This window comes from Anthonomus grandis, chromosome 16, assembly GCF_022605725.1.
Source record: "Anthonomus grandis grandis chromosome 16, icAntGran1.3, whole genome shotgun sequence".
In the NCBI taxonomy this organism is placed as follows: Eukaryota; Metazoa; Arthropoda; class Insecta; order Coleoptera; family Curculionidae; genus Anthonomus; species Anthonomus grandis.
Window position 1 is genome coordinate 4,479,904 of NC_065561.1, and position 26,779 is coordinate 4,506,682.

Sequence of the window (26,779 nt, forward strand, 5' to 3'; positions counted from 1 at the left end):
TAAAATAATCTACAATTACAAAAAGGCAATCTTGGCTTGGCAACGGTCCCATAAAATCTATTGCTACATCGACCCAAGCTTCTATAGGAAGTTCTCATCGCTTTAAAGGACTCTCGAGCTTTAAGTAGATTGTTTGGTGCCGTGACCCCAGTACATCCTTTACAAGCCTTAATTACCTTTTCAGTATCAATATCTATCTTAGGCCATCAAACTTTAGATCTTAAACGCGCATTTATAGCTACTATTCCTGGATTTCCTTCATGTCCTGCTTTTAAAACCGATTCTCGCAACTCTAACGAAATAACAATGTATAACGAGTATTTCGCAGTAAAAGATTATTAAAAAACAAAGTTCATTAGCAATTAATTTATAGTTTGTTACTGATTCATGCCAACGATCATGATAAAGACCATCTTTTACTTTTATAATGTCTTCATCAGTCCGGAATTGCTTTTGAATATCTTTCATAGTAAGAGCAACAGGACGAGATTGTTCGACAATTTATTAAATATAATCTTCACTATCAAAATTCAACTTATTTTCACATAGGCTATGTTAGATTTTCCCGGAATTAATATAATCGTAGGACCTATTGTCAATCATATGACAGTTCGTTCCAGCGGTTTGTGAACAGTTTCCAATTCAAAGGTTTTTATTCCACAAAGGTATATGCGAAAATGCTCTATTGCCCCTACTAAAGCCAAAGTCTCTTTTTCTGTTTGGCAGTAGCGCTTTTTGCATTCTGACAGACTTTTATTGCCATAAGCAATAGCTCTTGTACCGGAATTAAATTGAATTAGAACTGCCCCCAGGCCTACCGGATTAGCATCGGCAATTACTTGTGTACGGTCCTTGGGATAGAATACCCCAAAGTTTTAATATTTCTTAATTAGGTTTTTAGTTTCTAAAATGTATTATTTTGGTCTGATGTCCATAAATTTACATGCATTTTTTGCTAGTTTCAGACGTAACAATATTCTGAATGGTTTCGTAAGTGTTGCTAGATCAGGTATCCATTTGCCTATGTAATGAACAAGACCTAAGAAACTTTGTAATTCCTCGATGGTTTTTGGTGCGCGAAATGATGTTGGTATTAGTTGATGATGTTGATAGAAGTTTCGAATGGTTTAACTCCATCTGATGTTAATATATGGCCTAAAAATTAAAACTTATAAATGCCAAAAATACATTTTTTCTTATTTAAGGTATAATGTATAAAAAATAAATTTTATATATTTTTTACTTCAAATTTTTTTTTAACGGATTGTACCTGAATGTAATTTTAATTGTGTCGTGGTTTTTGTTTTTTTTTTGTTGTTTTAATTTTTGTACAGGTAAAAACATTTATTTTAATAGTGTTTTTTATGTACTTGAAATTACTTTGTTTCATGTCTGTCATTACTTAATTACTTACATTTTAGTGTCTTGAGGATAACTTAATATAAGTCGAAACGTTGACAAAGTAAACAGGTTTCTGTTTTATTTCTGACCCCACCCAACAAGCCTCCGCAATATTGAAGATATTGGGTCACAAACACGAAACTGAAAATAAAGTTTATTGTTCCTTCGCAACCAAACAGTAAAAGTTCCATAATTTTTTGGTAAATTTCTGGTGCACATGAAATATCAAACATCACACGCTTATATCTGAATAAACCTTTACTTGTTATAAATGTGGAAATATATCTAAATATTTAAAAGCTAGGGATATCTCGATTTGAGGAAATGCGTTTTTAATATCTTGGCATTTCTAAATTGGGGCAATAATGTATCCATGGTTAGAATTGGATAATTTTCTCTTAAAATAGCCGTATTAGCTCTTCTCGTATTAACACAAATCTTAATATCTCCAGTTTCTTTAAGAACGGGCACGATAGGAGAAACCCACTTGCACGGTTCATTTACTCCCTCCATGATGTCAGCTCTTTAGGTTTAATATTTACTTTTGCCTCAAGAGGGATAAGTACTCTTCTGCATGCTTGCAAAACGGGTTTAACTGATTTATCAATAGCAATGTCGACTACGATATTTTTAAATTTTGGAAATTGAGAAACTATTAATAGTTTCCAATCCAATTTTTAAAATACCTATTGAAATCACTGTAACTCTTCCTAATAGATTTTTTATACCATTTTTAATAGCATAGAATAAAGTGGTTTCTTTTTTAGTTCTTATTAATATTTCACTTTCAAAAGAACTAAGAACTTTAAGAGCATTTAGTGCTTGCATTGGCTAAGATTACCTTATTCGGATTTTTTATGTGATTCCAAACTCTTATATGATTTTCTTTTAAAGAATGCCATGTTTTATCATTGATTAAATTGCTCTTACTACCTGAGTTAATTAACATATCACACCGCCTATATTAGTTTTAATTTCGCAGTCATTATCTATGTGAAAAACATAGTCGGCGAGTTTTCTTTTATTTAAATTGACTAAATCACCTAATATAAGAATTTTTTCCTTCTATCCAAAAACATTTTTCTACATTTGGCCGATTAATTGTTCTAAATTTGAAAACTGACATTTTTGAGCCTGCATTTAAAGAGGAATAAGAAACTTTTCCATTTTTTTTCATTTTCTTTCTGATTGATCTCTGAAATAACGTACTAAAAATAAATGTACTTAAATTTTCCGTTACTATATTATTAATTAGTTTATTAGTTAAATATTAATTATTAATATTTCAATATTATACTTTTGATAGAGGACTTATAATGTAATATATGTCCCGCTTTAACTTATTTAAGGATTTGAGGTCCTAGTACTAGTGTATACTTATATATATATTTTTTGATATGTATAAAACTGTTTCCTACTTTTTGCCTTCTACTTGAAGTATTACGATTTAAAGACCAAGTTTTTACTTAAGATCACTGTTAGATATTAACGTCGGATTTATTCTTTTCTAAAAACACGACGGGACTTTTGTTACCATGGATTCCGAAGCACGACTAAAAATAAATACAGATTTTAACTAAGTCGATGGTTTCATCTCGTCGCCAATGAATAATTTGCCCTTTCCTCACTAAATATCTGATTATTTTATCCTTAGGAAAATTATTATAAATAAAACACAGAAATGTAAACTGGTCTCATATATTCTGTATTCAACTAACTTACAATTCCTTATTTTAATCCAAAAGACCAATGGATAAAAATCGAAAAAGCATTGCGAAAAAATATTTGCGCCAAAAATAATAAAATTTCGTGCGTTGACCAGTACCTTTTTGTTATTAAAACTTGAGTATACTTTGTTGGTGTTTCAAGTGTTTCAAGACAAGCAGTGAAAAGTTGAAATCTTTTTTAAACATGGACATTGTACAACAAGGTATGTACCTTAATATCATGTATTAAAAAAATTAAAAGCCGTTTATCATTTAACCATAATAAATGTAAAAGTAGTTTGCAATTATTTTATATTTCTCTTTAAATTTAAAATTTTAAAAAGGCATATAAAAAAAGCCTCTTAAAACCATTTGTAGTTTTTACAATTTATTGTTAATACATTTATATATTATCATTTCGTATATAGTTTATCTGCGACGAAGCTTTAAATATATTTTTTTTTCAGAGGATGTCAAATCAATAAAGAAAGCGGATCTTTTTGAAACATGACTAGAACATCGGAATCAAAATCTTAAACTATTTATTCATGAAGAAATCCATTCCCTTTTAAATTTGAGCAATCCCTCGCCTCAAGTTGAAACTCACTTCACCAAGCAAAGCAGAATTATTTGCCTTCATTTTAATAAAAAATGGAGTATAGCATCGCGAAATTGTGTCAGTTTATGGAAAAAAAAAATTTGGTTACAAACTGAGTTACCATTACCAGAATGTTTAATAGGCGGAAGAAAAATCAATTTAAACGTAGAAGTCGCTGGTCCATCCCGTATTCGTGGTAGGCCGCTAAAACCATTTACAGAGTCTTCAAAGCGGCCGAAACTTCGGCGCGCTAAAAAAATCACTGCTGGCAGAACATCTGATGAAATTTTATATGCTGCAAAACTTGTAAGTAGTTCATCGCCGCCACATACATCTCTTACTTCCTATCAGGCACTAGCTCTCTATTTAGATCTTGACTTATCAGAAATAAAATACAATTTATTGCACTCGGTAGTCAATAAAACGGGAGTACATATTTTTCCAAGTTTATATACGTTAAGACAATGTCAAAATGCTTTGTTACCCTTTAAAATTTGCGCCACCGAAATTTCAGCAGAAGTTAATTTACAAGATATATTAAATTCAACAGCTCAAAGCATTATTAAAATAGCAAATAAACAGGAGAATAGAAAAGTGGAGCTGATATGCAAATATGGTTTTGATGGTAGTTTTGGTCATAGCCAATACAAGCAAAAATTTTTCGATATATCTTTGATAGATGAATATATGCTTTTAGATGCTTTCGTTCCCTTACGACTACGTGATGTACAAAGTAAAAAAGATATATGGGTTAATTCTCGTTCATCAAAAAATTCAATAAAGAGCTAGTGCGTAATGAAGAACAAGAAATTAAAAAAAAAATTAATGACCTTAATAATTTTATTTTAAAATTTCAGAACGGAACTACTTGTATAGTATCATTTAAAATGTTGTTCACTATGATGGATGGTAGTGTAGCAAATATTCTCTCTGGCACAAACGCAACATCCAGATTATCTGTGGATCAAGTCCGAAAGAAATGAATTTGCCAAATACCAAACGTCCTTCAAAAATAGAAAACTACAGCTTTGGTTTGTCCACATTACACTGCTGGATAAGATTTTTTGAGTGCTTATTTCACATTAGTTATCGATTGCAAATAAGATCTTGGCAAGTTAAAGAAGCAGAAAATAAGAAAATAGTGGAAAACAACAAAAAGAAAATACAGTCAGATTTTAAATCAAAAATGGGCCTGATTGTGGACAAACCAAAGCAAGGATACGGGTCAAGCAACGATGGCAATACAGCTAGACGCATTTTTTACAATCCAGACTTAAGCTCTGAAATAACAGGAATAGACAAGCCTCTTATAATAAATTTTTCGACTATTCTTGGAGCTCTTTCTAGTGGCTGTCACATTCAGGTACTAGAGTTTAAGAAACTTTTAGATGAGACTAAACAATTATATCTAGACTTATATAATTGGTATTACATGCCAAGTAGCTTGCATAAGGTTTTGGTACACGGATCTGAAATACTTGATTCATTTTCTTTACCTATAGGACAACTTTCCGAGGATGCTTTAGAAGCGAGACATAAAGAGGCAAGAAAATATCGATTATTTCACACCCGCAAGTATTCAAGAACAAAATGTAATATGGATTTATTAAAAATACTAGTTTTAACATCAGAGCCCATTATCTCATCGCAAAGGACAGTCACTTCAAAGAAAAATGAGAATCGAAACCGGGAAGTCGAAAAATATATCATACGAGAGAAAAGGTCATTAATTGATGATTTAGACATAAATTTAGAAGATTCTGTCACCAGTGATTTTAGCGATAATTCTGATTCAGAATAATTTTTCTTAAACCTATACATAATATGTGTATATATTTTCCATATCTTTTTTAAGTTAAGATTTTTTTTTATAGTTTTCAGTTTTAGTTAAAATAAAAACAAAATTTTAGTTTTGATTAGATTAATTTTCACATAAAACTTAAAAGCATTTTCATACTTAGTATTAGAACTGTTTACTTTTTGCTAAATTTAGGAGTTTTTTTTTCCCACTTTTTACATTTATTGTTTGTATCTATAATATTTTTTGCTATATTTCCTTTAAAGAAAAATTTGTAGTTGTGTGTATATACGTTTTTATTAATATTTTACATACATTATAAATGTATAGTGATAGAGTTTTTTTTGGACTAAATTTCTCTCGTAAGAAATACCAGCATACTAAAGATTACGAAAAAGAAATCAAGTTTTACACTTATGGAAGTTATAGATATCGTGTACTTTAAATTTGTTATGTAATTGTATTGTTGTTATTAAAAGTTAAGTAAATAATTTAATTTTCATAGGGGTAAATCGGCAAGTAACTGTTATTTTTTTTATAAGAAAACTAAAAAGCAACATTTTTTTTCCAGCTCTTAATGTATCGGTCGCATATTTCCCTGTAACATTAGATATTAAATTCTCTAAATTCTTTTAATGGATGGGCCTTTTATTGGTACAAAGTTGCATAAGTTTCGGAGCGTTACGCTTAGCCCAATAGAAGTAACTGATTTTTGTCCCAAGGACCTATATACTCGAAGCACTGTGCGCCGCGCCGGGGCAACATTCTTAGAATTCGTACAAACACTACCTTGAGTACTACAATATCAAATGCTTATCTAGAAACCGCAAAAAAATACTTTATATTATCATAAAAGTTTGTGTCTTCATTTTACAATCAAAAATCAAACATTTTTTTAAATAAACTATGATAAGATATTCTTTAATGAAGTAGATATTCAACGGTAAATGAATGTACCGACCCAAAGAATCACTATCAGTGACGTCGTCAAAAAATACTTATACAGGGTGTTCATTTGAAAACTTCCCACCACGGATTTATCGAAAACCACTGATTAAAAAAAAAAAAACGCCGAAATACGTCAAAAGGTTTGTCAAGGGGGACAGCTTTCTAACCTAAAATTACTTCCTCCTCTGCCCGCCAGGGTCCTCCCCTAAAAAATTTTAAATGGCAAGGGGTATCGAGTAATGGCTTGTTTAAAAAGTCTTTCGAAGTCTTTTATTTTGACGTTTGATTTTTTTAAATAGGTCGATTCGTTTTCGAGAAAATTAGAAAAATCTTTGTTTATCTTAATTTGTTCAGATAGAAAACAAAAACATGAAAATATCAGTTTTTATTTCAATAAGTGTTCAAAATGTTGCCCGTTAGGGTTTGCCAAATCTATAATTCGTTTATATTTTAAAACGGAAACTACCAACATAAGCAGCAATTCCGAAGATTAGACGTGGAAAAAACTAAATAATAACTTGAATTTTTTTCCGCATTCTTTTCATCAACACAGATATCCTCGGCGAACTGTATTTATTGTTATATCTGCTTAGTTATTTATAGTTGCTAAGGAAAATAAAGAATTTATTTTGCCATCAGTTACATTTGTGACAGTCTTGGAATAGTGAAAATTTATTTGTTGAATTGAAGATTTTACTTCCAAAATGGTTTACACACTAGCCGAAAGAGTGGAAATTATTCTAATTTATGGTGCCCAAAATCAATGTGCTCGGCAAACTGCCGTCACGTTTAACGCCAGACATCCGGAAAAGATAACTTCGCATAGGTATGTTTTGGACCTTGTTACTAAGTTTACTGAAACTGGATCTGTTGCAAATAAAAAACGTGATCATCGGCGAATTTTGGATGAAGTTGAGCGGCTTTGAAGTTTTGGGTCATTTTGGAATAAATCCTAATACTTCATTACGCAAAATTGTTGCTGCCACTGGTATTTCATTAGGCTCTGTTCACACAGTTTCATTTTAATTTCATCCATTCAACGATTTCGATAGGCGAGTTGAGTTTTGTGAAAAAATGACTGAAGCGATTAATGATAATACTATTCATGTAAAGAATATCTGCTTCAGCGATGAATGCACATTTTATCTAAATGGATTTGTTAATAAGCATAACGAGTTTCCAGATAAATGGATAGGCCGAAGGGGGTCTATGAATGGCCTGCTAGATCTCCTGATATAATGCCGTTAGACCTTTTTCTATGGGGTCATTTGAAATCTATTGTGTTTACTCCCCAACCTGAAAGTTTGGATGAGCTTCGTCAACGCATCATCGACAGCTGCCATGATATCCCACAACATGTTTTTGAAAATGTCCGTCAGGAATTTGAACATGGCCTATATCATTGTTTGGCCAAAAACGGGCAACATTTTGAACACTTATTGAAATAAATACTGATATTTTCATGTTTTCATTTCATGATTTTTCTAATTTTGTCGAAAACGAATCGACCGATTTAAAAAAATCAAACGTCAAAATAAAAGACTTTTTAAACAAGCTATTACTCGATACCCCTTGCCATTTAAAATTTTTAAGGGGATGAACCAATTGTGGGCAATGGGTGAAAGGGGGTGAAGTAATTTTAGGTTAGAAAGTTGTCCCCCTTGACAAACCTTTTGACGTATTTCGGCGTTTTTTTTTTAAACAGTGGTTTTCGATAAATCCGTGGTGGGAAGTTTTCAAATGAACACCCTGTATGTTAAATATTTATTCATAATAGAGTATACTTTAAATATAAGTAATATTACCATTTATGAACTATTTGTGTTTTTTTTGAGGCACTTTATTAATGTAAAGGTACATACTCTACTCCTACTTAATAAGATGCAGAAATTCAGAGATTGGAGGGACACAAAGTCAATGGTCTCAGATTATGTTTATTTTTTAAAAAACTATTAAGTTTTTACATTTTTAGTTTTTAAAGTTTTTTTAAGTTTTTATAAACTTAAGTTTTTAAGTGCAATCAAAGTATGTTATATCTACTGAGTGACTAATCTTCAATAGTTTTTCAGTATCCGCTTATAAAATAGCCAATTTTCGCATTCAGAACCTAAAAACAACATTTATCTGAACTGATGATGCCTTAGGGCGAAACACGTGTAATAGTTCTTTAAAAAATAAACATAATTTGAGACCATTGACTTTGTGTCCCTCCAATCTCTAAATTTCTATTATTAAGAGGTCTCTTTGAGAAAAATTGACTACTTTTTTGATTAATAAGAAGCATTTTATTACTAAATCATGTGTTGAGATACAAATGTTTACCATTTTGCATCATTTTATTGCATTAAACAAATATCAGTTTTCACATCAGATAATATATACAGGGTGCTGACTTATTTAAACTGACAGTATTGCTATATTGGAAACGCATCTACCTAATGTCTTGAAAATACATACTATAGAAGATGTCCATAGTATTCACACATACAGTCATATTCAGTTTTTATTTGGGCTTGTTTCTAAGATCTCTATTCTACGTTTATGAAGACGGTTCTCCGATAATGTAATGTTATAAGTAGTTTATTGTTATAATTATATGTAATAGTTATGTGTTATTGTTATGAAATATCGATATTTGCTTGTGAAAAGATCGGCTTTAATTGCCTTTTTTAAATGCTGCGGCACAAGTTTTCACCATCGTAACGGTTTACAAAAACACTCAAGCGTCTTTTTCTCTTTTTTAACCAGAAAGTAAATAAAAAAATATGTGTAAAGTTGTCTACCGATTCTATCTTTTCAATGTTCTAAGTGCACACCTGTAAAGACCTTTACCTCTACTGAGTCAATTGACCCTACCAAGTCAGCAGCACAATGAAAAACCCCAATAATCAGGTCTCATCTTCCTCCATCCGTCAATTTAGAATTAATTTTGTATGCGCCATCAGTCGACATAATTGTCTCTTAGAGTAAACATACCTTGCTGTTAGTTTCATTTCTACATGGAAAATTATGCTGTAATATTGCATCATATTATGTAAATATGGTAGTAGTATTAGTGCTTATATTAGCAGTGAATAAAAGCTAACAAGAAACTTTTATTGTTTTATTTGGACCTGAAATGGTAATATTCCATAAACCATCAGAAAAACTATCTATATAGTCCACTTATTAAATAAAGATTGGGATTATAATTAATCCTAATACATCAGCGAGCAACCATATTAAAAAGTATATTTTAATCGTAGAATTTATAAAACATTTTATTAATTAAACTAATTGAAAATACGTTACTGAGAGCGATTTCCTCATCATTTTTTCATGGAAAGCAATCTTAGTTACAAGTATTCTAAAAGCCCTGTATAAAACAGAATTAAACGCAGCATTGTGAGTGTATAGTAAACTAAAAGAGAACTAGATTATGTTTTCCGTAGAAGAAGGTGTTTTATATATGTCTTTTTATTATCTTCTCTGGAAAACACAAAATCTGAAATGAGAAGTCTCGTTTCATGTTGCAAACTCAATTGTAAACGTTATTAAACGATGACAACTTACGTCAGCCAGATTAACCTTGTTCTCATTCCACGTAAACATCGTTCACATGAAATCTTCTGTAAAGTAAAATGGTATCTGCGAATTGACTGATTATAAATTGAAACTCAGCATTTCACATAAACACTTCACTTAGGGGAGGAGAGGCAAAAATTCATCGTAAAAGCAGTGAGTTATTTAAAAAACGCTAATTAGCTATTGAAAACAAATTTTAACGTATAACAAAAAACAAATTTTAAAGATTTATTTAGGTTCTGATTCTATACCTTAATTAACCCAATTCACGCAATTGTAAACTGTAATAATTTCTTTCCCTGAAGGGTTCTTGGATTTTTCCGGATTATAATCCCAGATTTCCTTCTATTGCTTTGTCGATTTAATTATTTGTCTAAAATTACAATAAATTGAAGTTTAATAATAATAATAATGATAATGATAATAATAATAATAACAATAATAATAATAATTACGTTTATTAAAAACAATATACATAATATATACCTACTAATCAATTCAATAAATAAAAAATAAACTTTTAGATATATCACTAAAGCACACTAAGCACTTGTGCCTGATTTTTGGTTATATAATCGGGTAAATGTCAAACTTAGTTAATTATGTCCTTATTGGGTAAACAGACTATAGCCGGGTTAGAAAAATCATTTCAGAGTATAATCAGTACAATATGTAATAATACTACATGTAAGTTGATATTTTAAAACCAGTTTAAAACAGAAAGCATCCATTTGATGTATTTCAGATTTATTAACTTACTAAAAATATCTCTACCCTTTAAAAATATCATAATCTTGAAGCATAATATTTTAAACTCTTTGGCCATGAGTTTTACGAGTCGTAGTTGGATTTACCAAATTGTTGCCTAGTAGATACACTTTGATTAATATCTAACTCTATATCCTTTTTCTTTATAGACTTAAGGATTTCTAAGCAGGGCTGACGCTAATCTAATATCTTACTTTCAAAAAACAGACCATCAGTGGGCCAAAAATTACTTTCAAAAACCATTGTTGAATTGATTTTGATATGTGTTTTAGAAACGCTTCCTCCTCGCAAAATACCATAAACTAAATTATTTTGTACAAAAGACATAAGTAAAATCTGTATTGTCGTGACGAATTCATAATGAGTTACTTATTATATTGGGTATTAATAGTTTGACAAACTATTAATAAACCGTCAAATCATATAAAAAAAAGTATATAAAGTATTTTCGAATAAGGAAGAAATTTTTATGATACTACATAGCTGAAAATTTGAAAGATAAGTATATTTTATTTTTAATTTAATTCAATTTTACTTTAATTACCTTGATAACGGTAGTAGATATAACTACCGAAACGTTGGTTCAAACTAGGTATTTTTTAAAAAAAGTAGGTCTTCTTGTTTTTTATCGTTTTTTAATTGTAATATTCATAACAAAGTTAGGAAGAATATTGAAAAGAAGAAACGAGCTCAGAGATTAATAGATTGAACCTCAGCTCCTAGGTATATAATAAAAAAATCTATTATACCTCAAGTAAATTATTGTATTTAAAACTTATTGAACTTAAATTAAATTAAGTATATCGAACGATATCGTTACAGATTTAAGTTCATATTTCTTTTAAATACGTAAATAAGTCTATTTTCTTCTTCTTTTCAATTTTTGAGCGTGTGAGATAAAAATGTCTAAATTGATTTTTGCTATAAGTGACGTAATACCCAATATAATAAGTAACTCACAAAAGACATATATACAATTCTTAGATATTCGGTAATCAAAACGTATTTAAGGAACATCCATTTTGAAAGAAGCCCCTTTTTAACTTCTGAACCACTTCATCCCATTTAAATAAATTATCAATTTTAATAACAAAATAAGACAAGTACTTAGTTTTTTGTATATTTGAAGCTAATTTATTGTATTGAAACCAGTTTGTTAGTTCCACAAAGTCTTTTTTAATTTATGTTTTTATAATTGCCAAGACAATTTGTAAAATGGGGTCATCTGCAAAACTAACTAGCGTTCCATTTTGTATAAGATTAAGCATGTTGTTTACATAAATCGTCAAAAGTTAAAAAACCAACACTGTTCCGTGGGATTATTTCATAAAATAACACAAATTAAAAAAAGTCGTTGTGTTTCATCAATTTATATGCTAATACTATAATAATTTATATGCTAATATATAAAACTCATAATAATCTAGTTATAATATAGTTATATTTAGGAGATCATCGGCTTCAACCAATAACACCTCTACAAAAGGACAAAGCGCTCCAAAAAATTTTGCTCGTGACGTCACACGTTTGGGCCATGCACTTTGAGTTGATTTTCGCATGAATTCAGTCCGGTGTTCGTCCACGGAAGGCTGCGTGCAATGCTGCCAGATTTTGCAGATTGCCGTTAACGTTAGGATGATCGATTACTATCTTAAAATAATTAAATCTATATCTTTAACTGCTCTTACTTTACAATTTAGTTAAAAAAAAGAGTGCATCCTTTTTCTTTTTATAATTTAAACTTCCATTTTTTCAAATTTTATCATTTATCTAATACCTTGTTACTTGTCAATAGGAGTTCTTTCTATATAAATCTGACAACGGCGCATCTACTAGTTGTGCCACCTGATGAAACGAGAGGTTAGGTTGTTTATATTTATGTTCAGTGGTTGCCCGTATTTCTGACGAGATCCGCAGTAAACATTAACCCATTTTTGTGTTTCTTTCTAAAATCGGAACTGTTTATTTTCGCGAAACCTGTATGTTATATTTATGTAAACTCTTCGCGTACTTTTAAAACGCAAAATCGTAATTTCGGACTAGAAAAATCCTCGGAAAAACCGGTTCTCGGTCGCGGTTTTATTTGTTTATATCAGACTTTAATACTTTAGTTCGTGTTTAATTTAATGTTTTTCTCCTAGTTCGGCTTGTAGTTTATACCACATCACATTTACACATTTGAGTGTAAATATGCCTCAAATGTGTTGTGTTCCGGGTTGTCCCGGAAACTATAAAAACGGACCTAAAGTGCATGTCTTCGGTTTTCCTAAGGATATACCTAAATCTAAGGGGAAAATGGGTAAAAGCCATACACAGAGATGACTTTGAGCCCACAAACAACACCAAAGTATGTGAAGCTCATTTTCCTGAAGGTAGTATAATAAAGAGTACTTTATTATACGTTTTATTATACATATTAAGTTCAAGATTCCAACACAGGTAAAATTTTTACAATAGAATTACTAAAACCATGACTGAAACTTTTGAAACTTTTTATATAGCGAGCCAGTTTGTGTTTTAACATCAAAATTTAAAACTCCATATACTTCCCATAGTTTAGATGATTTATATGCAATACTTGAAGCAATAGACCTTACTATTATTACCCTGCCTTTGGAGGAAAATGTTACCAATAATGACAACCCCGACTGTGACATAAATCCAAATACTGCTACCGAGACTGCTACCAATACCCTTGGCTATAATACTATTCTCGATTATGTCAAACCATCAAATGACATAAATAAAATAAAACGTGTGTTCAGTTTTGTGTCAAACATACTAAAAAGTTTTAAAAACATTGAAGACAACAAAATAGTGCATTCTTTAGATTTTATTTGTAAATAATTATCTTTGCTTACAACTGCAAAGGAAAGGTACAGATATTCAAGTAGTACAATAATTTTGACTTCTACAATCTATACTGTTAGTCCTCATGCATACAAGTATTTAAGAGATTATGGATCCCTAATTTTACCACATCCTCAAACTATAATGGGTATTTGTAACAAACACATGACCGATCCCCACATAGATGGAAAAAAAATGTTTCTAACTTATGCCCGAAATGTGTTTAGTTTACTAAAGGATCATGGGAGATTTGTGACACTACTTTTTGATAAAATTCATATTGACCCTTACATGGACTATAAAGGCGGTAATATCACTGGAACATTAGTCAATAATAAGTCTCTAGCTTCCTCGGCATTTACTTTTATGATTACAAGTGTGTGTTCCAGCCTTAAGGAAGTAGTTCACATGGCTCCCATCTCCAAAATTACATCAGACATACTTCATAATTTTATTAGGACAATTATTGAAAATTTAGAGGAGATTGGGTACATAGTTTTTTAATAGTGTGATAATAATGCCATTAGTCATTTTTCAACTGCAGACCAACTTAGCATTGTTTATCCTCATCCCATAGATAATCAGAGACCATTATTTGACACAGTTCACTTACTTAAATGTGTATTTAATAATTGGCTTAACTCTAAACCAGACCAAAAATTTTATTTTCCTGATTTTGACACCTCGAAGAAAAAATGTGCTTATTTTTCTGCAATTAAAAAATTACATGAACTAGACTATGATAAGCTTTTAAAGTCAGTATATGTATTTATGTGTATATAATAACAATTTTTACTACTTGATGGTATAAAAAAAATAAAAAAATACCAAATACATATGTTGAATTTTGGCACAGATGTAGGGGAGTTGGGAGTCTGCATTTAATATTTACACCATAATATTTAACCTGACATACAACCAGAACTAAAACATACCTTTGAATATTTCCTGAACTCTATTCTATTCCTCGCATTTTTTAAAATAAGCCAAATATTGAGATATTAGCATATGAAATCCCTTGGTTTTTAAAAATCGGTGGCTCACATCGATGGCGTCACGCGCCAAGCACTAAGGCCTTATCTTTGAGTGGGTGTTGCTTCAACTCTTAAGTAATTAAATCATAATCTCTTCGTGCAAAAAATTTGGCATTAGTTTTAGAAGTATCGGCTCTGAGTCGTACTTATCCGTTTGCAAAAGGCTTAGTTTTTCTGCTAACTCTTGATAAAGTAATCTTGCTTCTAGATCATGTCGCTCTTTATATTCTGTTGGTGGAAATGTTGTACAATCTCGCGTATTATAATGAATAGACTCCAAAGCGTGACATTTGTACGTATATTCAGACTATATTGCTTAGTCACCCCCAAACAATTTCAGATGAGTTGGAATACTGCCTCGAGGTTAACTAGTAGTTTGATGCTTTGTTAGAAATTCGCAGATGTTTGCCTATATCTGTCAATCCTCTTCCCCAGTTGCTCCGCAATGTGTTATTATACTATTACCGCTATTAGTTACATCATTAGTATAGTTCAGTTCAGAGATCTATTAGAATCTTTGATGTGCCGCGAATAGTCTGTGTGCCGGTGTTGCTTGTATTGTCACATGACATACATCTTTAAATCGCAAAATTTTATGTGAAAAGAGTCATAAGGTAATATTCTAAGCGATATTTAATCATTCCATTAAATAAATAAATGTTTTAAACATTTTTTTAAGAATTTATACATTTGATTCGTAAAATTTGACTACATGCGCCCACGTACTATTTTGTTAGACGTCTGACCTCAGTCACAGCCACTTAAGCCTGAAAAGTTGCACAGGTCCGGCCTTAAAATGTATTTGTATTTAAAAATTTATTATTCTGGATTTTTGGGTTTAGTTTTATTAAGTTATAAATTGAAGATAGTTGATAGCAAGATAATATTTAATTTAACCATAAGATTTAAGTACGTAAAATGAGTTTAACCAAAAATTTTAATTTAATAAGTTTAATTTTTAGCGCCATCAGTGGGGTGTTTATGACAAGTGAAGACAGAATAGTTGATACGAATTACTAAAGCCCATTTATTCTATGGATTAAGGCATTAAAGATTTACTTTTTGACACAAAAGGGTAAAATATTTTGGTTCGTCTTCAAATTTTATATATTTCCTTTTTTTGGGTATTGAGATTTATTTTTACTTGGTGGTGATTATTAATGGGGATTTTGGCTGCCATATTCAGTGTCCTTTATTATTGTTTTTCTTTAATTAATACATATTATGATATATTATTATAATAATAAACTCATGAAAACCGCCATCTTTACATTTAGTACCAACTTCTTTTGATAAAAAGTAATTATGTAGTCAGAAAAGTGGAAGTATATTTTTAAAATAAACTTTTTCATTAAAAATCATCTAGCTGTCTATATCTTATGCGTGTAAGAGATACAAGTTTTACTTATAAAAAAAAACACACACTTTACATCCTGAATGTAATATTTAATAATTTGTTTGCCTCATATTTAGTTATTGTGCATATTAGAAGAGACTAGATGAAAATTAATACAAATAAATGTTTATACTAAAAACTAAAAATCTTATACAAAACACTACATTTACAAGTATACTGGATTCTAAAACTACAGTGAGGATACTAAATACTTTTATAAATTTAACTACTCATTTGAATCTGGCCCAAAGAGTTAATACAATTTTCAAAATTCTTTTGTTTTACCCTTGCTCTTTAGCAGTTTCTTCCATTAAGGAAGGAAACAGTTTCTCTGTTGCCGCTATGGATTCCAACTTCATACTGCACATCAACATATGGATACTAAAGCATTACATTATATATACTTTATTGTGTCGCTGAAGGACAAACAGGGACAGTAAGCTAAAAAAACAAAACTTTAAACTTGTTTAATTAATAAAAATAGGATTTTCTTACTATGGCCTTAAAGGCCTTTTATCTAGGGAATGGAGGAAGAAGCAGTCTTTAGTATGTCGCTGAAGGACAACAGGGGCAGTGAACTGTAAAAAACAAAATTTTAGACTTATTTTCTTAATAAAAACAGTGTTTTTCTTACCATAGCAAAAAAGGGTTTTTCCCAGAGAATGGTGGAAGAAGCAGTCTTTATTGTATCACTAAAGGACAAACAGGGGCAGTAAGCTGTAAAAAGCAAAATTTTAAACTTGTTAATTTAATTTTATTTTATTGGTTTTCTTACTATGGCAAAAACGACTTTTTCCCAGAGAATAGAAATCATACATCAATCATAAATGTATCATACCATGTTTCGGCTAAATAATATATGGATCTTTCTTCCTCCCATTTTTTTTTAAATTTTCTTCAAATATTCTATATACCAGCTGACAATTCCATTACAGCAGCGCTTTTGTTAACCATCTTAAGCTTAAATCCAAGTTTTATCAGGTATCTCTGCAAGGTTGAGACTAATAAATGTTTGTCCCTTGCCGATAAGGTGTCCTTAATTATCTATATGGTCAGAACCTCATTGTTTTTGTATGTAGAATACACACCTTTCCTTAGCAATTTGGCAATATCCGTGTCAAGTCCCTTTGATTGTCTTGCATTTTTCCTTTTTAGTCTGTCTTTAATCCCTTTTGTTACAGGCATATTGTACTATAGGGAACCCCTGTTAAAAACGTTTTTTGCAAAGCACTACAATCATTTGTGAACTGATGATCATTCCTTAGATTGTTATTGACATTTAAATAAATTTGTTTGGCGTCTGTACTTAAACAATTACGTTTTAAAACTGCTTGATTTTCCTCTGTAGCTTCTACTTCCCTTGCTTCTTTTTGCTTCCGCAACACTAGAAAATGAACTATCAGAACTATGTAAGTCTAAATCGCTTTCCAGATCACTCTTATTGTTTTCATCACAAATGTTATTGTCTTTCTTGTGCACCCACGGTCTCCATAAGCCCACACAAACACTTTCCTCTTCATTTGCCAAATGTTCCTGCCTATTTTTCCAGGGTCGAAACATTTTAAGGTCTTTAGGTATAATGCCAAAACAAATCCACAAACACAAATAAAAAAAACACACACTTCCTCACAGTAAAAACTGCAAAAAATTTAAACGAATACAGGCCAAATTCTAAATTCTCCACATTCATAAACGCGTAAAAAGCAAAACCGGCAAAACTCATCAAATAATAATACCCTCACATGACCCCCCTCCCAACTATTAAAGGTGATAGACCAACACCACCGAAATAAAGAAGGCCGCGGGGCTTCGCTGTGACGTCATCACAAGAAGGCAAATGCTTTACACACGTTTATGAATCTCGGTAGCGATAAGGACGTGTATTTAGGATAATATCGGCCGTTATATTTAAAGTAGAATGTTTTTTAACGAGTATGGGTGTTAAGACTTGTAAAAACCTAATTTAGGCAAATAATTGTGTCTTTATCTGTCTCTGGAATAACCTCATAACCTGTGTATTGCCTCGATAACTTTCGAAGAAGTTAAGATATTAATTTGAAATTTGGTACACATGTTGCATTCCTATTAGTTAGGATATCTTTTGAGTAATATCGGTTCTGAAAAAGGGGTAGAAAATAAGGGATGGTTTTTATTTTTTGACAAAAAAAATATTTGGCTTTGATAAAATAAAAAAAAAACAATTCATGAGGAATGTAAACAAACTACTTATTAAAAAACATTATTTTAACCTTCTTTTCAATAAGGGTAATTGCAAAAATAAGAGTTGAAACGAGGGTTGAAGTTTTAAAAAAATTATTTGTATCGAGGGTTGTATATAGTATTTGGGGCTCATACTAATATCAAAAATAATACTTAGTATTATTAATTAATTGTAGGTATTACCTATCTTAACTAGTATGTTCATATTTCATCTTTTTTTTTTTTTGGTTTTTTTTGTATTTTTTTTTTTAAACAGATTTGAAAAAGAAATTAAACTTCAAAAATTCATGTCATGAATTGGCGGGGGTGTTATTTAAGCAAATTTAAGAAGTTAGTGTATCTAATTTCTTTTTACTGCCTTTCCCAAGTCGATTATTTTTTTTGCCACAGTAATTTTTTAAAAGAGTATTGGTAACAGAATTAATAATAATTTTTACATTAGTTTCACTACTATGAATATGACATTTTGGAAAGCTGTCTAGAATATTATTGTTTTTAAGATATTCCAATGTGGTCATTGCTAAAAACTTTGCTAAAAGTTACAACTGTTTCTTAAAGAATCTGGATGTGGCAATGTTAAATGTCCAAACCCCCTTAAATACCTGTAGGAATGTGCACTTATTGTATTTAATATAGAGCAAAAAATTATTGTGTCAGGCGAGTAACGATATCTTTCTTTAGGTAATATTAATAATTTTAATTGTTCGGATATAAAAGATAATGTTTTATTAAAATCTTCACATTTAATAGACTGCAACATATTGCAAATCTGGTTTATAATATTTGTTTTTTCCTGTGAATTAATTTCATTATTGTTTTCTATTTGATTTTCTGAATTCAATTTATTAATTTCATTTAACAAATCTGATAAATCATTAATATTACTTATAGTGAATGGAGTTTTAAATTTATTTATCTGCAATACTATGTCTTGACCGTATAAATAAGTTTCTAGTTTTAAATGTTGGTTTATAATAAGAGAGTATGTTATGATTGGTGCGGGTGAGTCTTTTAATTTATACAATATAATATCATTATGGGTATTAACAGATTTCAGCCAATCATTAGGCAGTACCATTGCATTAAAAATAGGTAAAAATTGGAAATTTTGAAAAGTTATAGTTTTTTGATAGGCTGAAAATTCATCAATACTGTTTTGAATTGCTAGAGACAAATTTTGTTGTTCAATTTCAATTTTCTTTTCATCTCTACTTTTCCTAATACTTGGTATAGACTTTGAAATATATGAAGGACAATTAGGGAACTTTACAGGGATTGTACCTTGTTGAAGTTTGGGATATTTCAATGGAACTTGTAAAGTCTTGCCTGTCTTTTCATCAAAATATGTTGTCACCCGAATTATATTTTCCTTCGCAAAATGTGCGTCACAAACCCTACTATACTGGGTAGGTTTAAAATTGTCTCTAGGAATCATTCTTACCCACTTTTTACACAGTTCTTCATCCTTCGGAAATTGAAACATGTGCCGAGTATGTTCGGCATCGTAATTGCCTTTGCAACCCGGTACACGGCACTAATTAGGCATAATTGCGAACGGCAGTCGGATTATACAATATTTAATTTATATAATCACACAATAACACCGAAACACCTGTTATATTCACCTGTAGAAATACTACAAGTTGTCAACAACAAACACTCTTCTAACGGCACAGAACACAAATATATAGTCTAACGGGATAATGTGTAAAGTGTAAAAGAGTCAGCATTGTTGCCACAATGTGGGTATAGTAACCACAGATGTCGCGGTCAATAAGTATTACGCCAAATATATTTTCAATGATATTGCGGTTGATTTGGCACCGAGGCTCGGGCAAAGGAACAAGAAATGGGTCGGTCCATTATAAGATTTGAAGGGGGAAGGCGGTAGCGAATTTCTTCGCCTTCTTTGCGTGACGTATTACTTTAGTGACGTCAGAGCACCTCGGCCTTCTTTATTTCGGTGGTGTTGGATAGACCCATCCAACAACTATTTTAAAGGCGATAGACCCATCCTTAAAGATCTTTTTAAAAACACGACGAAAGTAATACAAAAACAGCCGAAAAATTTATTTGGGTACGGCCCCGTAATCTTCAAAATCAGTGGGATAGAGAGAGATACAAAATCACTTGCACAGCCTGAAGTAGGAATCGCTAGATCGCAGGTGTTTTATCTTTGTTTAATAGACTGGCTAAAAAGAGGTGACAAGTCTGTGAGTGCTGGAAGTGTTTAAAATATTTTGTAAGGTGCTTGGATTTTAGTTCGCGGTCAATTTTTGATATTATTTTCTTGTAATATTATTTTCTTTGTAAAAATTGACATTTTCGAAAGAAAAACATGGGGTTTTACATATGTTTAAAATGATTTCATAGATAAACAATATAAAATGTTGCCATTTAAACATGTATATCATGCGACAATAAATACGACATAGGCGTACGGAGTAGTCACTGCGGCATCTGCGAGACATCAAAGATTCTAATAGATCTCTGAACTGGACTTTATATAAGGAGATTTGTAAGTAGTTTTTGTTTAGTTGTAATCTTCTTCCGAAGATCCAACAAGAAAAAAATAAAGAGTTTTGGTTAGTGGTAAAACTGTCTCGTAATTCGAGCATCACACCAAAAGTTCCAACTATAGGACTAAGTAGAGGACTAAGAGGAGCTGGTGTGAATTGCTACAGAGTGAAACCGAAAATATTTGCTTTGTATTTCTTGAGTTTACGTTAGTTTCTTGAGTTTACGTTTATCGTAAGCCGTAGAAAACTTCTGCAGAGGAAAGAGTATTTAAAAGAAGAAATGTTAGTCTGAACTGACTCCTTGATGGTTTTACTAAGGTCATCAAGAGGAAGGTTACTATATTCTGAAGGGATATCAGGCCCTCAATATAAAAACGTCCCTTACACCCACCACAACAGTTTAAGCATGGTTTGGTACGGCTAGAACCAGCAGAGGCATTGCACAAGCCACTGTCTTAGGAATGAAAATGATAATATTTTTTTAAAGCTGTTATATTTACTCTTAGAATAGGTTATATTTATTTCTACGTTCTACTTTTTATTCAAGATCCAATTCAAATAATATTAGGTGTTAATATATACATGAATATTTCCTCTTTTGGAAATGTGTGTAAACTTCACAATAAAGATTCGGTGAATATTTTTGTAAGCAAAATGCCCCCTTGCCCCTTAGCATACGCTGCACTCAAAGTTTTGTTTACTGATTCTAGTCTTTCAATTTTCTAAGAGCAAGCCGCACTGTGCTGCTGGATACAGATGCAACAAAGACAATAATAAAATCCGACATAGTAAAATCCGCAGCTAAAGTTCGGCGGACAGAATGGCCTGTACGAACAACGCCGAGAGATCGAGCGAACGATGGTAAAATAATCTTCATGTTTGACAAAGCCATATTTAAAGATCCTGTGATACTGACTAATATTGAAGATGTGGTGATTATCGGGTCGGATAAGATAGATACCAGGGGCTTCAAAATAAGCTTTAAGCAGATCCTAAATATAGACGATAAGTAAGTTGTTTTACATCATGAGAGATTACAGTGGTCGAGTTCTACTTATGAAGGAGACCTTGATACCAAAAGGTAGGGAAATAATTTTGGAGGGCTGCGTTGATAGCAACATGGATGCATAGATGGGTAATGAAATCGTCATGTTCGAAGTATGAAGAGTCAAGTATTCCTGTGAGGGTAATAAATGCCAAACATTATCCTGTATTATTAAAGAAGTGCACGGGATTAGGACTCTGCTCTACGGTTTCAGCAATATTTCAACAAGCTGCTGATGAGGAAATCAACTAGAAAGCCATTCCGAAAGATTTAAATAAGTTGGTATCATCAAGCACCGGTCTAAAGACAGAGCAAAGAAGAAGGCGGAAGCTTTTTTTTATCAGACATCGAGATGTTTTGGATACTGGGAAAAAAATGGAGGACAAACGTAGTCCAGAAAAAAGTCAATACAGCTCGTCCTATCGTGCAGACACCTCAAAGACCACTAACCAAGTTAGAGGAGGCTAATATTGTTGAAAGTACGGCGAAAGAAGGCATGATAGAACCATCTAGTCATTGTCAGTCCGTGCTCTTCAACAGTGGTACTGGTAAAGAAGAAAGACTGCTCGAGTAGATTCTGCGTAGATTACCGGCAATTTAATAGCGTGATTAAATAGGACAGCTATCCTCTTCCTAGTACTGATCACATTCACAATTGCAAAACCTCACCCTTAAATAACTTAATCAAGGAATAAAGTCATATTTAAGAGTAAAGGTTTATCAGATAATATCATAAAAAAAACATTTCTATCAGGTATATTAAAATAGTATTCTTAAAAGTTATCTTTAGTAAGAGTTCTGATTAAATAAAAGTTCTTAGTGATAAATAAAAAGTATTTTTTTTTCGTCACGATTTTTTTCAAATAAATATATTTTTGAAATACTCATTTAATTTAAAGTGAATTTCATCTCTTGGTTTTTTTTTTCTCCGACGTACCGTTTTGCTATAAAAAAATACAACCCCTCTAAGTTTGTCCCACTAATTATGAAACACCCTGTATTTCTTCTCAAATGGTTGATATTCACCCTAATAATTTCACCCCCCAATTCACTAGGAAAGAATTGATTCGATTTTAGGCGTGTTAACTATCTCTAGTTAGTACAATAGATAAGGCAGATTTCTTTACAAAATCAGGGGTATATTCATTAAGATGTAATGACTGTAATGCCATTTACATAGGGCAATCGGGGAGAAAAATTTCCACCAGAATAAAGGAACATACAAGTTTGGTGGACAGGTATAGGGATACTGACATGATCGAAACTAAATCGGCGTTTGCGAATCATTTATTGGCCTCCTCACATGGTTTTTCTTTAACTCAGGGAGCGGATATTTTGCATAAGTGCTCAAAAGGCAAAAAACTGGACTTGCTAGAAAAAATGGAAATAACTAAAGCTAAGAAGAGCCCTGTCCTTATGTGTGTGAACGATATTTTCACGTTTGAACCTCACCTCATTTATAACAACCTCTCTTAAAAAGTCTTTTCTTCTTTTTCGATTTTAGATATTTTTAGTTTTTATTGTTAAGATTGTTTACTTATATTCACACATATTAGTATAGTTCGGATTGTTTCCCATTTTTGATCATGTTACTTGGTGGCCTATGGGTTAGACGCGCGCCTGTGAATCTAAAGGTTGCTGGATCGTTCCCCACTGGTGACATTTTACATTTTTACTTTTTAATTTTTTTAAGCATATATTCTTATCTATGGTGGGAATTGTTAACTTAAGCTAGCTTTTCTTTTGTTGTTAGTTGTAATGTGATCTGTGTAGGTCTAGGTAATGAGTTTTATAAGCGTTCTTTTTGTGAAAAATATCTTAATGTATTTTTTAGGCCTGATGATGCTCCGATAGGAGCGAAACACGTGTAGCTTTTAAAAAATTATATGGATTTGATGAGTCCGTGACATTGTGTTTTTACCTTTGTTTTGTTTCCGTTTGGTCTCTTAGAGAAAAAATGGATGATACGTTTCTAACTAATAAAGGCTGCTGACTGGTAGGTTTAGATCCTAATATATTTTGCGATAGTATTGGTATACATCTTAAATTATACGCACAATTATTTCATAGAGTAAAATTATTTATTGTGATTTTTATTCCTATAAAAATCATGATAAATAAATTTCTTCTGCTTTAATTTCGATAATATAAGAAACATCAAACTAAAAAACTTAATGTTATTGAGTCGAGCCCGACTATTATTTGCGCCTTATTGATAACTTTTCTGAGTTAGTAGAAATACGCAATCAAATCGACGACCATCGGAGAAAACACTTTGATACCGTGCAAATAATATTAAATTGTAACATTCAAAGGAATATCAACATTACACCATTTCAAATACTAACTGGAGTAAAAAAAATGTTTCGAATATAAGCAACCGTTGATGTAGTTAGCTGGTGTAGCGTGTCCGAGTCGGATTAACTAACAGATATGGCCGGGTGAAGGTGTACTTTTATTTAGTTATAATTTTCTAGTTTTAGTTGTAGCTTTTATTTATAATTCATGAATTATACGATTTGGAATATTTTCCCGATTTCAATTAAACGTGACAACACAGTTCGAACTATCGCCCTCACAGTTTTGAGGAAAAGACCGACACGGGCGATAGTCGATAAATACAATTCAGACGGTCAGGATGATTAAGTACGACATATTAGAGTTGAAAATGTGTCAAACAGGGGAAAACGAGAATCCAGTCGGGACTTCGTACGTATTTTTTATCGAAGTGTCAAATAGTCAAGTCAATTCAGACAAGTTTGCTCTGGAAATTAAGGTGTTGATAAGGAAAGATATAAATAAAATGTGTTGATATTGCCTAAACTGCAAATGAATGCTTAGTTGTGCTCTAATAGAGATGAGTTTGTGCACATAACTCTTCCTCCTTTAAGATTCTGCAATGTTGTTGATGATATGGTCTTATATGGTCTGATAGGGTCTTTAAGGGAATTGCTTTATATTTCTTTCACCACGTCTTTTGCCGGAACAAAGTCTTCATATACAATGGGTTCCCTAAAGTCCTGGATTTTTTCAAGGTACATTAAATGCTTAAGTTGTAAGTAAGATTTATAAGGATTTAAGGAGATTTTTAAACTTTAGTTATTTTTATAGTAAGATTATTTGATAAAAGAAAATTCTCCTAATATAAGAAAATGTGGTAAGTGATAATGCATTTATGCATTTATTATTACAAAAAGCGATAATGACGATGATATAATATATGTATGTCTTTTAATTTTAATTTATTTGTGCATGAGAATGTATGTTTTGTTTTGCTATTTTAACTACTATGTCATTAGGAAAATTTTTAATTTTGAGATTTGGTTTATTGTCCTTAAACCGCTACTTCACCTTCTGATTCTAAACTAATACTAGTGGCGGCATCTGGTAGTAGATTTTTAAAACGGGGGGGTCTTAGGAACCATCATGTGAAAAAGAATAGATGAAAGATCTATAGGGGCTCTAATATAAATAAATTATTTAAAAAAACTTTTTTGTTTTTTATAATATTAAAATAATATATTTTTTTCTATAATATATTTTTTTAAAATAATTATAGGAATTTTTAAAGAATTTATACCCCTTAAAATTCAAATAATTTTTTTAATATCTTTACATTACTACTTAAGATCATTTGAAGAGGTATGCAGCAAAAGTCCACTTTTTTATAAGTTTAATTTTTCGTTTTGGAACTTTATTATTTTATGTTACACATATTTTTATGTTGGTAATTTTTTTTTATCTTTTTATATTTTGTAATATCGTTATTCATTATATTTGCTTAAACAGAATTCCTTTATTAGAATATAAACATTTAAAAAAGTTTAATTTTAATTAATACATAACCTTAAATTTCATTTACTTAACAAATCGCAATAATTTATAAAGCAAATTTTGTTGACTGAAAATTATGTTACTATATATGTATATAAATAAAACCCTTACCGTCCTATAAATGTAAATTTCATTATTTTGTGTATCATTGCCCAAATTAGTATATTATTTAATTTCAGCGAAATATATTATCTTATGTATAATTTGATTTAGGATATTTTTTTCTATATTACAGACGGAATTAGCGATCCGATATAATGACATATCACCTCTGGAAAATCACCATTGCAGCGTCGCCTTTAGGTTATTAGAAAATGAAGACTGCAATATTTTTAAATCGTTTAGCAGTGAAGATTTTAAACAAGTTAGAGAGGGAATGATTCGATGCATATTGGCAACGGATATGGCGAGGCACAATGAGATTCTTACAAACTTTAGAGAAATTGTGCCTAATTTTAATTATGATGAAAAGGCTCATATAAATTTAGTAAGTACTTTTTTTTTAAGTACTTTATTTAGTAAGTACTTTAAATTTAGTAGCCTTTTCAAATTCACTAAATAACAGAAATGCACCATTTTAAGATTATTGAATTCTGAGCCTGATTCTGATCTGATTTTACCTTAAAAAACGATATGTTTTTATCTCAATATAGAAACTGTTCTAAAAGTAATACATTATTTAGAATATTTCTTATGATTTATGTTATTATTTTCTGATAGTAGTAGTTTATGATTTACAGAACATTGTAAAAAATATTAGTTTTTATTATTAGATGATTAAATGCAGTTTTTTTTTCTACAGATGTTAAAACTTATTAGTTTTTTTGCACATCATACAGGGTCATCATGCTCCGTTGATCATGTTACAAACTTCTAGGCTAGATTAAAACGTCAAAAAAAAATTCATATGAACAGGGGTCTAGAAATCCTTTCTCAGAGAGCTCTCTTTGAAGATAACCTTTAAAAACTAGTTTTCGTCTTATAGCATCGTAACTATTTTAGCTACCACAACCAATTTTGGGACATAAATTATTGTTAGTACGTTTATTCTTTTAAATCTACTAAAACAATAATAATTTTACCCAGGGGCATGGAAAC

General features: G+C 31.0%; 1 protein-coding gene across 8 annotated transcripts in view; it reads left to right on the plus strand.

The window, feature by feature from the left end:
• Positions 1-26,779, plus strand: part of LOC126745853 (high affinity cGMP-specific 3',5'-cyclic phosphodiesterase 9A) — a 332,464-nt gene that overhangs the window by 271,534 nt on the left and 34,151 nt on the right. For all 8 annotated transcript variants that reach the window (XM_050453878.1, XM_050453879.1, XM_050453883.1 and 5 more), the window contains one exon: positions 25,917-26,168. In XM_050453878.1, coding sequence (XP_050309835.1) covers positions 25,917-26,168 — 252 coding nt within the window. The remainder of the gene's footprint in view (positions 1-25,916; positions 26,169-26,779) is intronic.